This window comes from Ambystoma mexicanum, chromosome 1p (assembly GCF_040938575.1).
Source record: "Ambystoma mexicanum isolate Mex_15411 chromosome 1p, UKY_AmexF1_1, whole genome shotgun sequence".
Lineage (NCBI taxonomy): Eukaryota > Metazoa > Chordata > Amphibia > Caudata > Ambystomatidae > Ambystoma > Ambystoma mexicanum.
Genome location: NC_090921.1, coordinates 1312249651 through 1312263242, shown reverse-complemented (window position 1 = coordinate 1312263242; position 13592 = coordinate 1312249651). Strand labels below are relative to the sequence as shown.

General features: G+C 46.9%; 1 protein-coding gene across 1 annotated transcript in view; it reads right to left on the bottom strand.

Moving 5' to 3' along the window:
• The window catches only part of SLC17A7 (solute carrier family 17 member 7), a 422432-nt gene that overhangs the window by 45341 nt on the left and 363499 nt on the right, over positions 1 to 13592 (bottom strand). The window contains exon 4 of the mRNA XM_069606405.1: positions 12307 to 12421. Coding sequence (XP_069462506.1) covers positions 12307 to 12421 — 115 coding nt within the window. The remainder of the gene's footprint in view (positions 1 to 12306; positions 12422 to 13592) is intronic.

Here is a 13592-nt window from a genome sequence, read left to right as displayed (position 1 = left end):
TCCAAGTGGCCCCTCAACTATGAGCTGTCAATCCTAAATTGCCATGTAAAACTTATGCTTGTGTGTTGCATCCTATGCAAACAGTGCTCCGCACCTCCTGTCATGTGACAGTGCATCAACAAGGTTTGCTTGTAACTTTTCCCGACGTGAGGTTACACGTTGCGTTTCATGAATTCAGTTAGGTTTGCGCTTGACTTGGCCTGCGATTTCACTGTGTGGCCCGTCCCGCAACACGCCCACATCATTCCTCATTTTGCAGGCAGAATGGGGAATATGCATGTTCTTCCCCTATTAATTTCTTTGGGTACGTCCATCCCACACTTTGCGTGGAGTGTCGCGAAAAGATCTTGACTACATGCAAAGATGTGACAGACCCGCGCAAAGTCCCAGAAATACACACACAAAGTCCAATTGATGAATCGTTGAAAGGTATTTTGTGCACTGAAAAGTGTGCAAAGTCATTTTTCAGCGCTCACAATATTCTATAAATCAGGCCCTACATTTCTAGCAGGTCTGACCTAAAGCTTTTGGGATTTTTGTCACCAGTATTGTATCAAGATCCAGGCAGCATGTATCCCTGGCACTCATAATCTGGTAGCAGATTTGTACTCGCAAAGGTGGACAGATTCAAGTGACTGGAAGCTTCATCAGTCCCTGTTTACTGGTTTCAGAAATTGTGGAGTCAATTTCAGATAGACTTTTTTGCATTTCAGCTGAAAGCACAGCTCCCAGCATTGTTCAGTTTTAGACCAGATTTGTTTGCCCGAGCAATAGACACATTTGTTCTAGATCGGGGGACAGGTATCTACTATGGCTTTCCCCTATGATAGCACACACTCTGCTCTGCACTCAGTTATAGGGCATGTCGCTGGTGCCAGTGACTCTACTTTGGCCAGTTAAGCCATGGAACCGCCTGGCCCTGAAAATGAAGGACACCCTAATCCTTCTTCCCATCTTCTTGTTAGGTCCTCTTCTGTAGCCCATCTCATGGTACTTGAGGGGACCCCGCAGCTGATGGCCTGGCAAAGTTCAAGAACTGATGGTCCTCGAGGGACTTTTGACAGAGGCTTCTAGTCTCATCGGTTAGATGTTCTACCCAGTAAACTCAAGTCCTATGAGTGCACCTGGAAGGTTTTGGGTCGCTGGTTAATAGGGAGGAGTCTTGATTCCTTCAATGCAGGTTTAACACACGTAGTTTTTTTTGCTGCAGGTTTGTCACATCAAACAATCACATTTTTATAAATCTCCTTTTTCTTCAAGTCATCTCTTGGTCAATGATCTGACCCTGACAGAATGCCCACTGGTCTGCAGACTACGTGAAGGCTTCACGGTTAGTCACTGCCACCGGTGCTAAGAATTCTTGCCTTTGGAATGTCGAATGTCTTCTTTCCTTGTTCAGGGATTGGCTGGATAAGGCAGGTCTAACACTGCAGGCTCCTTAGCTAAATTGGTCATGCTGAAATGTCTGGTATCCTTCAGAAGAGTCTTTGACGTCATGGCCCTGGATTTACTAGGTCGAATTTTTTCTCCAGAGGGCATCAGGTTTCAAGAAGAGACAGATGCTCGACTGTTATTGAATTCCCTCGTTTTGCTGTTTTTTCCAGACTCTCTGTTACACAATGACTCCATGCTTAACGAGCCTCGCAATGCCGACCTAAGATAGTCTATTGATCGATTGATGGTTTTCTGTGGTAGAGCTTTTTTTAGAGAAACCTGCTTCTTCCCCTATCGTGGTTAGGTGAGTCAGGTGGGTAAGGTCCCAGGAGGGTATCGATGTATCTTTATTTGGGGCTTACTCATTCAGGGTGGCAATAGCAGCCCGGGGTAGAGGACATGCTTGGGTCGGTCAAAGGGTCAATCTTTCTACACTTTGTATTGCAAGCCTGCAAAGCACCCTTCTAAAGGCTGTTTACAGGGGTTTTTGAAAGTTAATAAAAGGAAGCCCCCATGCCATGCCATAGTATATCAATTAGTTGAAGAAATGTACTGCAGAGATATTGTAAGTGGCCCAGTGGAAGTATTTGTCTTGGGAGGATAGCTCAGGGGCAACCTGCTCGCCTTGGAAGCAAGATGACATGGAGCAGCACAGGTTCAATCGCCTGGTCTGTGCTTAGAAACCGCTGGGTATTAAGCGCGTTATATATAACCTATCATATCATATCATATTAGCCCACCCTCGGTTTTCTCACTCCCTGATTGGTTGCTTCGTTTACAGCATCAGCCAAGGGATTCAATACGGGCCAGACACTTTTCTAAATTTGGAGGGGATGGCTCTTTGTTTTCCTCTTGGGTATGGACTGCGCTGCCCCCTCCTCCCCGCGTGTTCCCCTAAAGTGCCTTTTGAAGCTGGGTCATTTTGATTTGAAAAGAGGCCGAATGAAGTCACAAGAATCGAGATGTGGCACTTGCTCATCGCTGATTGTGTTAAAAAAAGGAAAATGATGTTAATGTCGCCCTCACAATTGCGACGGCCGAAATGCCCGACTTTTCTTTTTTTTAAACACCCCCTTTACACCACATATATAGGTGCGGGGAATGGGATATTATATTAATATAGGGGAGCAGTGGGGGGGTTCCCCCCGCATATCTATGTGGGCTAAAGGGGGTTTAATAAAAAAATAAAAATATAAATGTCTGCATTTTTCGGCCGTCGCAATTATATGTGGTCGCAGTGATCACATAGATCCGAAAATGATGAATGCATAATACGTTGTGACATTAATGTAGTCCCGACACTTGGTTGTAAATTAGTAGGAATAGTTAACATTGCGTAACACAGGCTCCTAATGCATTGTGTCCCCCCTTACATTGTATCAGTAGAATGTGAGCATAAATGTCTTGCAGTACAAATCTAAAATGAATACAAATTATAACTCATTCTGTGCAGATTGTGCTTTGTCATTGTTTGAGAAATGCCGGCAGCGCAGACTCGCTCCAGCCAATCATCAATAGGTCTCTTAGGTTCTCTAATGAAGGATTTCTGGAATAGATCTTTGAATCTGGTGACTTTGCCCTCTACTGCTCTCCTTGAATCTTAATGCAGTATTTTCTGCTTGTTTATGCATTTCTTTTTTTAGCCAGAGAGTGCTGATGAAGGATGCTTCAAAAGTTCTGCAGGAACGCGCGTTACAAAGGGTTGAGGTGTGTGTCTGTGTGTATGAGTGCATAATATCACACTTGATTACAGTAACTAGGCCCTATTGCAAGTCTGGCCGTTTTCCGCTAGTAAATAACATTTTTGTCACTCGGTCTTGCAAATTTACTGTGGGAGTACGAGCGGGGTAATGGCGGTGTTGGTCCCATTTGTGGAGTCCGTGGAGATTTTGCCAGATTGCGCTAAATGCAATGATTTTTGGAGTAAAGAGAAAGGTTAACATCCAGCTGCATTCTTGAGGCAAATCCACCACTTTACCTCCAAGCTCGAAATTCGACAGTGGAGTAAAGGGCAATCAAGTAGCAGTAATTCTGTTACTGTGACTTTATCGCCATTCTCCCCTCACCCCTGATCTCGTAATGAGGCCCATTGTCATTTCTAAGTGCTCCCTGACTATATCTAATTGGTCAATCATTTCAGAAAATTGACATTGTTGATCATTCTCCACACCTTTGAATTGTGCATGTCCTGTATTGAAGGGGACATCCAAAAAGGTTGTTCTGGAGGAGGACGCCAGCTCTTCTGACAGATGACTATCTCCATATATTTATTTATTTATTTTAATTTTTATAATGCACCACATGCCCGCAGGCCTCAGGGCGCACATAAAACAAAGACTAGACACACAAACACACAAGAGTCAGGCCGGGAAAGAGTTAAGAAAACAATGAGTTCATTAATCGGGACTGAGGTTGAAGAGGTAAGTCTTGATGGCCTTTTTGAAGGGCAGATAATCCTTTATTTGGCGCATGGCTATACTCTACACTATAATATACCCGATGAGTGACATTTTGTAGACCATTGCCCAGTGGGAAATCACCTGCCTTTCACTATCTCTGACCCAGCAACACTAAAGGGTCCCGACAGAGCATCGGCAAGTGCAGGGAGCATATAGCCAGTAGATGTTCAGTTGGAGTCACCGTCCGGAAGTTCCCAACATTACATTTTTTGGGCTGAATGTGATATTCTTTACTAAATGTTAATATGAACACCCACTGTGTTTAGGTGCCAGAGCTACTTGACTAAATGTTCCAATGGAAATTGCCTCATCTAAACAAGCATCGAACCAACATTATTCCATGGTACAATCCCATGGTATACGTCATTCTATCCTGTGGAGAAGTGATAGGTTATACCTTTGGCAGCTGCATGAGTCATCTTATTGTTGGGTGGCAGGCTCTTCCTACCTGTACAAGGCCACAGAAACATCTGGCCTGGTTGGGAACGGCCCTGTATCCATGTACCAGATAGCTGGGCCATCCTAGCCTCGAAGCGACTGGGTATGTGTCCATGGTCCAAGCCCCTGAGTCATCTACTCTAGAGACGGCAGGTTTAGCATACAAGTTCGGATCCACCGAGCCATCCTGTCCTTGAAATGCAGGTTCCAACAACTGCCAGAGAAGTCCAAAAGGTCAAATCAATTTGCCAGCATCCATGCAACACTGGATGTGAAGTGTCTGCAATCACGTGCCAACCTAACACTGCAAGTCACCCTGCCATGGCGGTGAAAGGTTCCAGTCCTCTTGTCTCTGAGTCATCAAATGTCTTTAGCATTCCAAGGGAACATTTTCAGATTACTCTTGACCCGCCCGCTGGGCCCCACAACCCGTATGGGGTGCTACATCAAGCAGATTGCCCTAAACTGCCGGGTGAGAGACTGTGAACCGAAGATTTTACATTTTACACCGGACATATTGGACAAGACAAGACATTCTGAAAGAGACCCTCAGAGAAACACATGTGCTGGGGGTGTGAGCATGCAAGAGGAATACTAGTTCACATGTTCTGGGGTGTGTCAAAGTCAGGCTGTTTTGTGCTGAGGTGAAGTCATATATTGAGGAGGTCCTCAATGTGGAAACCCCAAATTAAAGCAATGTGATAATTCTATGTGGGAACGAAGGGCTGTGCGATATCCCACATGACAATAATCTTTGAGTGAGATGGGTGGCGATGTTTGCCCGCAAGGTCCTTTTGAGGGTTTGGTGGACATTAACTTAACCTGAAGTCAATGACAAGCATGTGGAGGTGCAGAAGACCTTTGCCTTAGAGAGGGCAGTGAACAATTAAATAGGGGAATGCAGGAGAGTATCCTCTGTAGTATGGTATTCTCTGGCATGACATATGGTGTTGTATAGTATGGTATGGTAATGCATTGTATGCATGGTATAGGATGGGATGGCATGGTATGGAATGATTTTGAATGGAATGTGACATTTATATAGCATGCCCTTTTCTGAATGTATCTTGGCACTAATAGCTGCAAACTTTGGGGGAGACAAAAAACAAGCGCAGAGAAGATAGAAGAGGCAGGTTTCGATGGCTCTGCAGGATGTGTGGTGGTCAGAGAGGGGGTAATGTTGAAAGGAATGCTAAGGTGTGGAGGACAGAACAGAGAAAGCCCATCTTTCCTTGAGCATTCGGCTTGAGAGTGGGACTACTAAAAGACTGTGGCGTATCAAGTGACCTGCATGAACTGAACAGCAAACTCGAAGTGTGCCGCTCAGGAAAGAAGGAGCAGGAGAGATGTTCCTGCACAGACAAAGCATAGCTTTATTCAATATTTGCTCTTTGATAGGGCTCCGATGAAGGGGGAACCCAGGTGAAAAGCATAATGAGCAATCGACACCAGTCAGCAATCTGGCGGCCATTTTCTGGACCAGCGGCAGGCAGCTGGCCAGATAAGGCAGAGCACAGGCTACAAGGAGTGCCCATAATAATGGCAGGATGAAATGCTAGATGGCAGTGCTGGCGTGTGGAGATTAGGAGGGAGAATAAGTAGCATGCGTTTCAGGACTGGCAGATGGTGGAAGCAAGACTACGTGGCAATGCCCAACTGTGAGGTAGGAACAGTTCTTTAGAAATCTTTCTCTGATATTGGGCTCTAGACATGTCTCTTCGCCTTAGAGATGTGGGCCTCATCACAAGTATGCCGGTGCGGAATTAACGTGTCAGTAATTCTGTTTACCGGTACGTTTCTGCACCGGCATGCAGCGAGTTTGATGGTGGGGTGGCCGGGATTACCTCTAGCTCAGAGCTGGAAGTAATTCCGTTACCCCACAATCAAAAACTGACGGTATTACTGGCACAGGAATTTATGGGTGCCGGTAATACCGGCTACTTCCCCCATGGATCCTATGGGACTCCATGGCATGGGAAGTAACTACCCTTGCCGGCACTTGGAATCTGCCGATATTTCTGACAGACCAACAATCTCTATTGTATGCAGTTTCATTTCGGCTTCCAACAGTCCTCTAAAGGTCAAAACATGTTCTAAATATTTGTCATAGTGGTTACGTTGTTCTTTTGAATGGAGGAATCTCTCCTCCCCATACACCAAGTCATCACCCTCCTTTTCCTATCCCTAACTACTCCAGCTACTCCTTTCTTCATCCTTTCTCTCTTCCTCGAGTTTCTTTTTCATGTGCTTTGAATGTAGCACATTAATGTGGCATCACAGCGTAGATGGAGAGGGCTATAATAGGTATTATTGGCCCAAACTTGACTTATGAGCCTGAAACGAAGCCAATGCCACATAATGACCTTAAGGGATGATACCATCTGTAAGAGCCAATCTGCTAGGCCCAGCCCATGGAACAGGTGGTTATTGCCTAATTATTAACCCAGGCTGTGGGTCAACACCGCTGGTACAGTTTCTCTGTCCAAGTTAAGAGCCCAATAAAAGCAGGAGTTCCTTTACACGGGCAGTGGGGCCGTTACAGGCGAGGGCAAACCACTGGCGTTGTGTAATAATGGCATTAGCATTTCGAGAAGACCACAGTATCGAGTATACTTGTATTGTTGCGCCCAGCTGCCCATGGGCTTGGAGCGCATTACCAAATAATCAAACAAACAAACAGACAGGTGCTAAAGTGTCTTTTGAAATAAAAAAAAAGAAAACTACTTACAGGAAGCCATGTCCTGTTGGAAAAGTCAATTTTCCATGTTGGTGAGCATGATGTCATGAACCCGGAAAAGGGACTTTTGAAGTGTTATTGTTTGGGTGAATCTCTACATAGCCATTTGGACAAAAGTCTGAGGGACGATGACCATGCAGCAGACAGGCTGCTTGGAACAGCAGGCTCGTATCAGAAAATCCAGTCCACATTCCATGCTGCCTCATTGGCTGCGAGTTTTCCCCAGGGTGCTAATGAATATTATTTGGTGGCCTTTCATTTTTCCATCAATTGTTCCTGGGATTTGTAGTCTTTGTTGACTTCTCATGAATAAATTGGACGAAGCTAAAAGTAAACTAATAGCAAAGCCTAGGTCTGGTACTGGGTCTCTCCGTTAATATGGGGTCCTCTTGAAACTAGTTTTGAGACTGCTTGACGTAGGCAGCCAACCTTTGAACCCCCTTGTTTTAGGATCTTCCCATCACCACGGTTGATCTATTCCTTGGCATTTCCGGCTGCGGGCCATGAAGCCGAGAGAGGACATTTAAAAAAGTTGGTTGAGTGAACCTTGGGCAACTGGCATGAATGGAAAGCCGTGTGCCTGAGAGAGGGGTACAGAGAGCCCTGCAGCGCCCACAGGCAACGCGGAAGCCCATCCTTTTCCAATGGCACCTGGAGAATGTGTGCCTAGCAGCTCACAGGCCGCTGCCAGTCACACATTTCCGATCACTCCACTTAGTAAGACTTAAGACTGGCACCTGCCTTTCTCCTAACACATCTTCGCCCTTTGCCCAATTTCCCCGGAAGGGTCACATCCTCAAAGCACTTCATGATACAAGGCTCTGGGGAAAGTGTGCCATCTCTACCCCCTGGCTCTGTCTGCGTAAGCTTGCTCTGTGGGAGAAGCATTCCTCACCAAACGACCACGCGGCCGACCCGCCCTCTCTGCGCCAGAGAAAGGTAGATGGGCCAGGCATTGACATCATTATCTCATGCCAGGGTACGTATAAGGGAGCTGCAAGCGGCCAGGGTCTTTCAGGTGACACGATTGCCACGGATTTTGTTTCCCCGTCCACCTCCCTTTGCAGGAACTGCTGTTCAGTGGTGTGTTCAGGTGTTGTAACCAGAGGGATAGGGAGCGGTACGAGTTCAGGAACTTGGTGATACCAACTTCTCCCGGTTTAGCAGGCTCTCATTGTGCCACCTACCATGCTCTGTCCATTGAACTACTGGAGCTAAGAGGTCAAGCGGTGCTATTATCCAGAGTCTGTAAACTCTTGTTGTGCCAACTGCAATGGTCTACCCATTGAAGTACCGGAGCCAAGAGGTCAAGCAATGCTGTTATCGGGGCTGGGTCCTTAAATTCTTTTTGTGCCACCTACTATGCTCTGCCCGTCGGGTGAAACAGAGCTGAGATAGGTCGGTCAGATTATATTGCATCACAAATGGGCCCATTGAGTGATGCGGAAGCATCTAATGATTAAAGGCAGGGGTCAAGTTCTAAAAATAGAAGTGCGGGGACTCAGCAACAAATGCAAGGGGATGTGACGTTGCCAGAAATTAGCACATCAAGGTGAAACATGCACTTACCATTACATTGGCTTTACAGAACCATCCGAATTGCACAGGACGAATGGCATTTGCCTTTCATAAAATCAACACACACACAAAACCAAGACAGGATATTTTCTTCCAATAGTGTTTTTGAAAACGTTAAAAGGTGTGCATGTTTTAAACTCCAAGAACCAATACAGATGTTTCCCCTGGAACTTGAAGTACCGAAATGGGACATTTCACTTTTAGTGGTTTTTTCTTCATCAGGTTAACATACTGCAGTGGTGATGTGTTTGGCCTGCAAATATGACGACTGTAGTTTTATTCCTGAGGTTGGATTAAATTTAAAGAAGACATTCAATGTTCCTCAATTTAAGTGGGGGGACGGAGTCCACCCGCGTGTACCATCGGCTTCAAACATGATTAAGGAGGACTGAACCTAAGGTACGCACAGCAGGACAGCACTGGATGCAGGAAGGGACATGGTTTAGCCTCTGGGCATCCCTTTATGTATCCACCATTGCACTGGGGGAGGGGGGAGCGGGGTGGGTGTGGGGTGTGTGTGACTATGGATAGGGAAGAGTAGAGCACCACTAGAGGCCCTGAGTACGGGTGCACACTCCTGCCCTGCTCTGTAATGAAAAGGCTCCGACTGGACTTTAGGGCAATGCCCGAACCAAAAATGCAAGTGTGGGTCCTTTTTTTTGGTCAAAGTGGGTCACTTTTTTGGCCCAAGTGGGCCAGTTTGATACGTTACTTCACCATGTGGCTAGTACTTTTGACCGCTGTTGCTGAATACGTATTCTTTAAAATGCACAATTTGCACCACATTTTATCAAAAACCTTCCTCCTGGGTACTACTCAAACAGTCTGCCACAAAAGGAATGAATTGCCATTTGCAACGCTGGGCCGCTTTTTTCATTGGTGCCAGAGACAATTTTATGCCCCAGTTCGACGACTCTGGTGGTGAACAGGAGCCACCGATGGTAAAGCCCGCCTGGACAGGCCTCAGGCTGGTCCCCTTACTTCCTACTGCACATCGGGTTCTCTCAATGCAAAATCTATGTTGGGGGCTTGCTTACAATTGCGCAAATAAACCCCTCTCGTCCAGAACCCCCTCCCTGGCCAATCGGACAGGCTAATGTACCTGTGCTGAAAGACAGCCCAGCGAGACGTTCCGGAATGAGTGGCGGGTCGGGTCCTTCCACGGATTGCCATCGGGTTTCCCCAGCTTCAGCACCTCAGACAGTGGCGCCCGGAGACTAGGGGCCTCATCACGTGTTGGGCGGTAACGCTGGCGCTATCTGCCCTACAGCCAAACCCACCGGCGCTATTAGTGCCGGATCATGGGTTTGGCATAACTGGAAATCCCCATTCCCCATTGAGCCCATTCGGGAATGCCCCATTCCCCATTGGGCTCAATGGAGAAATTTTGCACTCTCACCGCCGGCGGATTTCCCTCCGGCGGTATGAGCGTGAAAGTTTGGCGCATTTCCCCCCAGCTAAGAGCTGGGGGAAAATCAGCTGAAGCCATGAGCTGGCGGACCCTTAAATGCGGCGGTAATAGCGCTACCACCGCATTTAAGGGTTACCCGCCAGACTCGTGATGAGACCCTAGGACTAAGAAATATTCAGCACCCTGGACAGAACTATCTGCCCTACCGCCAAAACCACCGGCGCTATTAGTGCCGGATCATGGGTTTGGCATAACTGGAAATCCCCATTCCCCATTGAGCCCATTCGGGAATGCCCCATTCCCCATTGGGCACAATGGGGAAATTTTACACTCTTACCGCCAGCGGATTTCCCTCCGGCGGTATGAGCGTGAAAGTTCGGCAGATTTCCCCCCAGCTTACAGCTGGGGGGAAATCAGCCGAAGCCATGATCTGGCTTACCCTTAAATGCGGCGGTAATAGCACTACCGCCGCATTTAAGGGTTACCACCAGACTCGTGATGAGAGCCTCGGACTAAGAGATATTCAGCACCCTGGACAGAGCAGCGCCTTACACTATTGAAGGAGTGCTTCTACAATTGATTGAATTGTCCCGCCTGGCAACTTTTTGTTCATTTTTATAGGCGGGGATACACGTTAGTGGCTGCGAACGCCATAACCTAATGTTCACCCTAGCTTTTCACCGTTTTTTTTCTTGCTCACTGCTTCTTGTATTCCATTGTTACTTTACACCCAAAATAATCCCCATGTAAGCGTCTATTTTTTTCGTTCTTTGTATTATTTTGTGAACGCTGTATTTTGTCCCAGTTCACGACCTTGCCTAGAGCGTTGTCCCCACTACCCACAGAGTCAGCTTCCCAGAGCCTCGCCAATGGAGGTCAAAGTTGGCGGGTACTAAAGGGTACGACGTTCCCTTACTTCTAGGGACAATCCATGATTGTTCCCTGACTTTGTGTAACCCGAATTACCGTTCCAGGACGGCAACTTTAAAAGCAAAAAAAAAAGAAACTTCTCTCCTACTGGCGACCCAGTGCAACATGTCACTGCGCTATTTTGCATGCCTGAATTGGTGCTGTTTATTTCAATAGACTGCTTGCAAAATAAAACGCAGTCCTAATCAGCCAAAAAGCCCAGATCTACATAGGAATTGCTGTAGGTGCAGCAGTGTTTGCAGGACCTGGGAGGAGTGTGTGTGGCTATAGTCCTGGGCGTGTCCCTTAAGAGGTGCGAATGGTGAGGGATTAAAAGGGGAGGCTGCATGAAGCTGCACACTGCGGGCCTAATTTACAGAAGCGTTTTATAATGGCAAAACCCAATTGGAAAACACTCTGTGAATAAGGGCCTGTTTTCTTAAGTCTTGCTAGAACTGTTGTAAAACGCAGGGATGCAGGGTGGAGTGGAGGAAAGCAAGGACCTGGTATGGGCTTTGATTTTGGCGGGTGAAATTGAGTATGGGTTGTGGGAAGTGAGCAGAAAAGGAGCGGCGCCATGGCAACATAATTCCACAACTTTTTGACTTCCACTTCGACCAGTGCTAGGGTGACCAGACGTCCCAGTTTTGCCAGGACTTTCTGGATATTTGCGCCTCCGTCCCGCGGTACCGAGACCCTTTTAAGTTTTAAAACCCCATTCCTGGATTTGGGGATCGGGTGCATAGCATCCCGGTTTTTGGTCCCATGTCATGATTTTTCCATTGGTTTGGCTATAAAACGGGATGGTATCCACTCGATCCACAAGTCCCAGATGGGTTTTTAAAACGTAATAGTATCGGGACCCGGGCGCTCTCCTCACTCGATCAACATGACACGGGATGGCCACCCACATAGAAGTAGCACAAGTTTCACAGCTGAAGCTGTAGTCCTACTTCTATATCAGTGGCCTGTAGAGTTTTTTTATTTTTATTTTATTTTTTTTTAATCTGGTCACCCTAACCACTGCTCACCAAAGACTTGCAAGAGGGAAGAGGCACGCTAGGATTCAACCGCGACTCATGGGAAGGGAAGACTGGCAAAGGGTGTGCCAAGCAGACGTCTCTGTTTGTAAGACAGGAAACAAGATCTGAAGCCCCCCGCTGCCTTCTCTGAAGGCGAAGTACGTTTGTAACCAGAGGGTCAGTCTTATGACATAGGTGCATTATGATGCGTCACTACTAAATTCCCGCCAAGATGGATTGGTCCCAGGCTGTGGGCAATGGGCTAATGGTGGAACCTGGGCAATCCAATGCACCCCTCTCCTGCCCCTGCATGCTTACCTCCACCAGGCCTTGCAGTATCCGGACGCAGATCACACAGCCGTAGTGCACCTTGGCAGCCGAGGGGATCAGCATGTTTAACACCGATGTGGACACGATGGCAAAGCCGAAGACCCTGCGGATAACAAAAAAAAGAGTGTGAGCATGCACAGTGGTCTCCATGACAATTTCAGGGACGCGGGATATGAACATACGCGGCAGCGCCCAGACTGACATCTTCCTACACGCACACACCACACACGCCACGATATCCTTGTAGCCATAAACCCACTGGACAATTGGATCATTTCATAGAGGTGCTTCAGGTTGGCGGATTTCAAGTTACAAACCCAGTTTATCACTTTTGGGCCATATTGAGGTCATATTAGCTCGGCAGGCAGGTCAAGTGTGCTGGTAATGGGCCGCCGCCCAAGTTAAGGGCCAAGCAAAGCGAGGGCACATAAAAGTGAACTGGAGTAACCATTACTGGCACGGTTAGCCCACCTCTCAGCTTAAAGGATAGTTCCGGGACTTTTTTTTTATTGTCCCTACGGTTCGGCCATGTGTTTTTAAGCATAAATCGGTTGATCGTAGAAAACTTTCCTATGGACCTTACCCGACTTTTCGTCCATTAACGCACTCGAAATCAGCCACCATTTTCTGATAATCCTATCATTTCCCCCCATCGCCCTGGCTCACCTGCTTTTGCGGCACTAAATCAAATCCCCCGCCCCTGAAACAGACTTTATCAAAACATTCATATTCCCCGCCTCTATCCGTGACGTGACTGTGCTGCGTAGGCAAACGCGCCCAGGTGTCTTCTACGCGACTACACACAGAACCCGGAAACCAACACAGATTAGCTCACAACACAGCGCGCCACAATTCGGAATATGAAACTGTACTTTTAAATCAAACCGCAAGATTGTAAATTTGGTAAAGTACATTTATTTGACATCAAATGTTTAGAGAATATTCAGCGATTTGCATTTTTATTTGCTCACGTTCCAAAAAGTTCGTTTTGAGGCACGCGATGTTCCTTTGCTGTACACAGGGTCTTAGATCATCTCACAGTACAGCGCCACAATTCGGAATATGAAACTGTGGTTTAAAAGCAAACGGCAAGATTGTCCATTTGGCAAAGTACATTTTTTGGACATCAAATGTTTAGAGAATATTCTGCGATTTGCATTTTTCTTTGCTCTCGACTCAAAATAGTTCGTCTTGAGGCAAGCGATGTTCGTGTGCAGTACACAGGGTGTTGGTTTACGATAAAATAAGCTCTTCGGTCGCACTGATAATCGCAT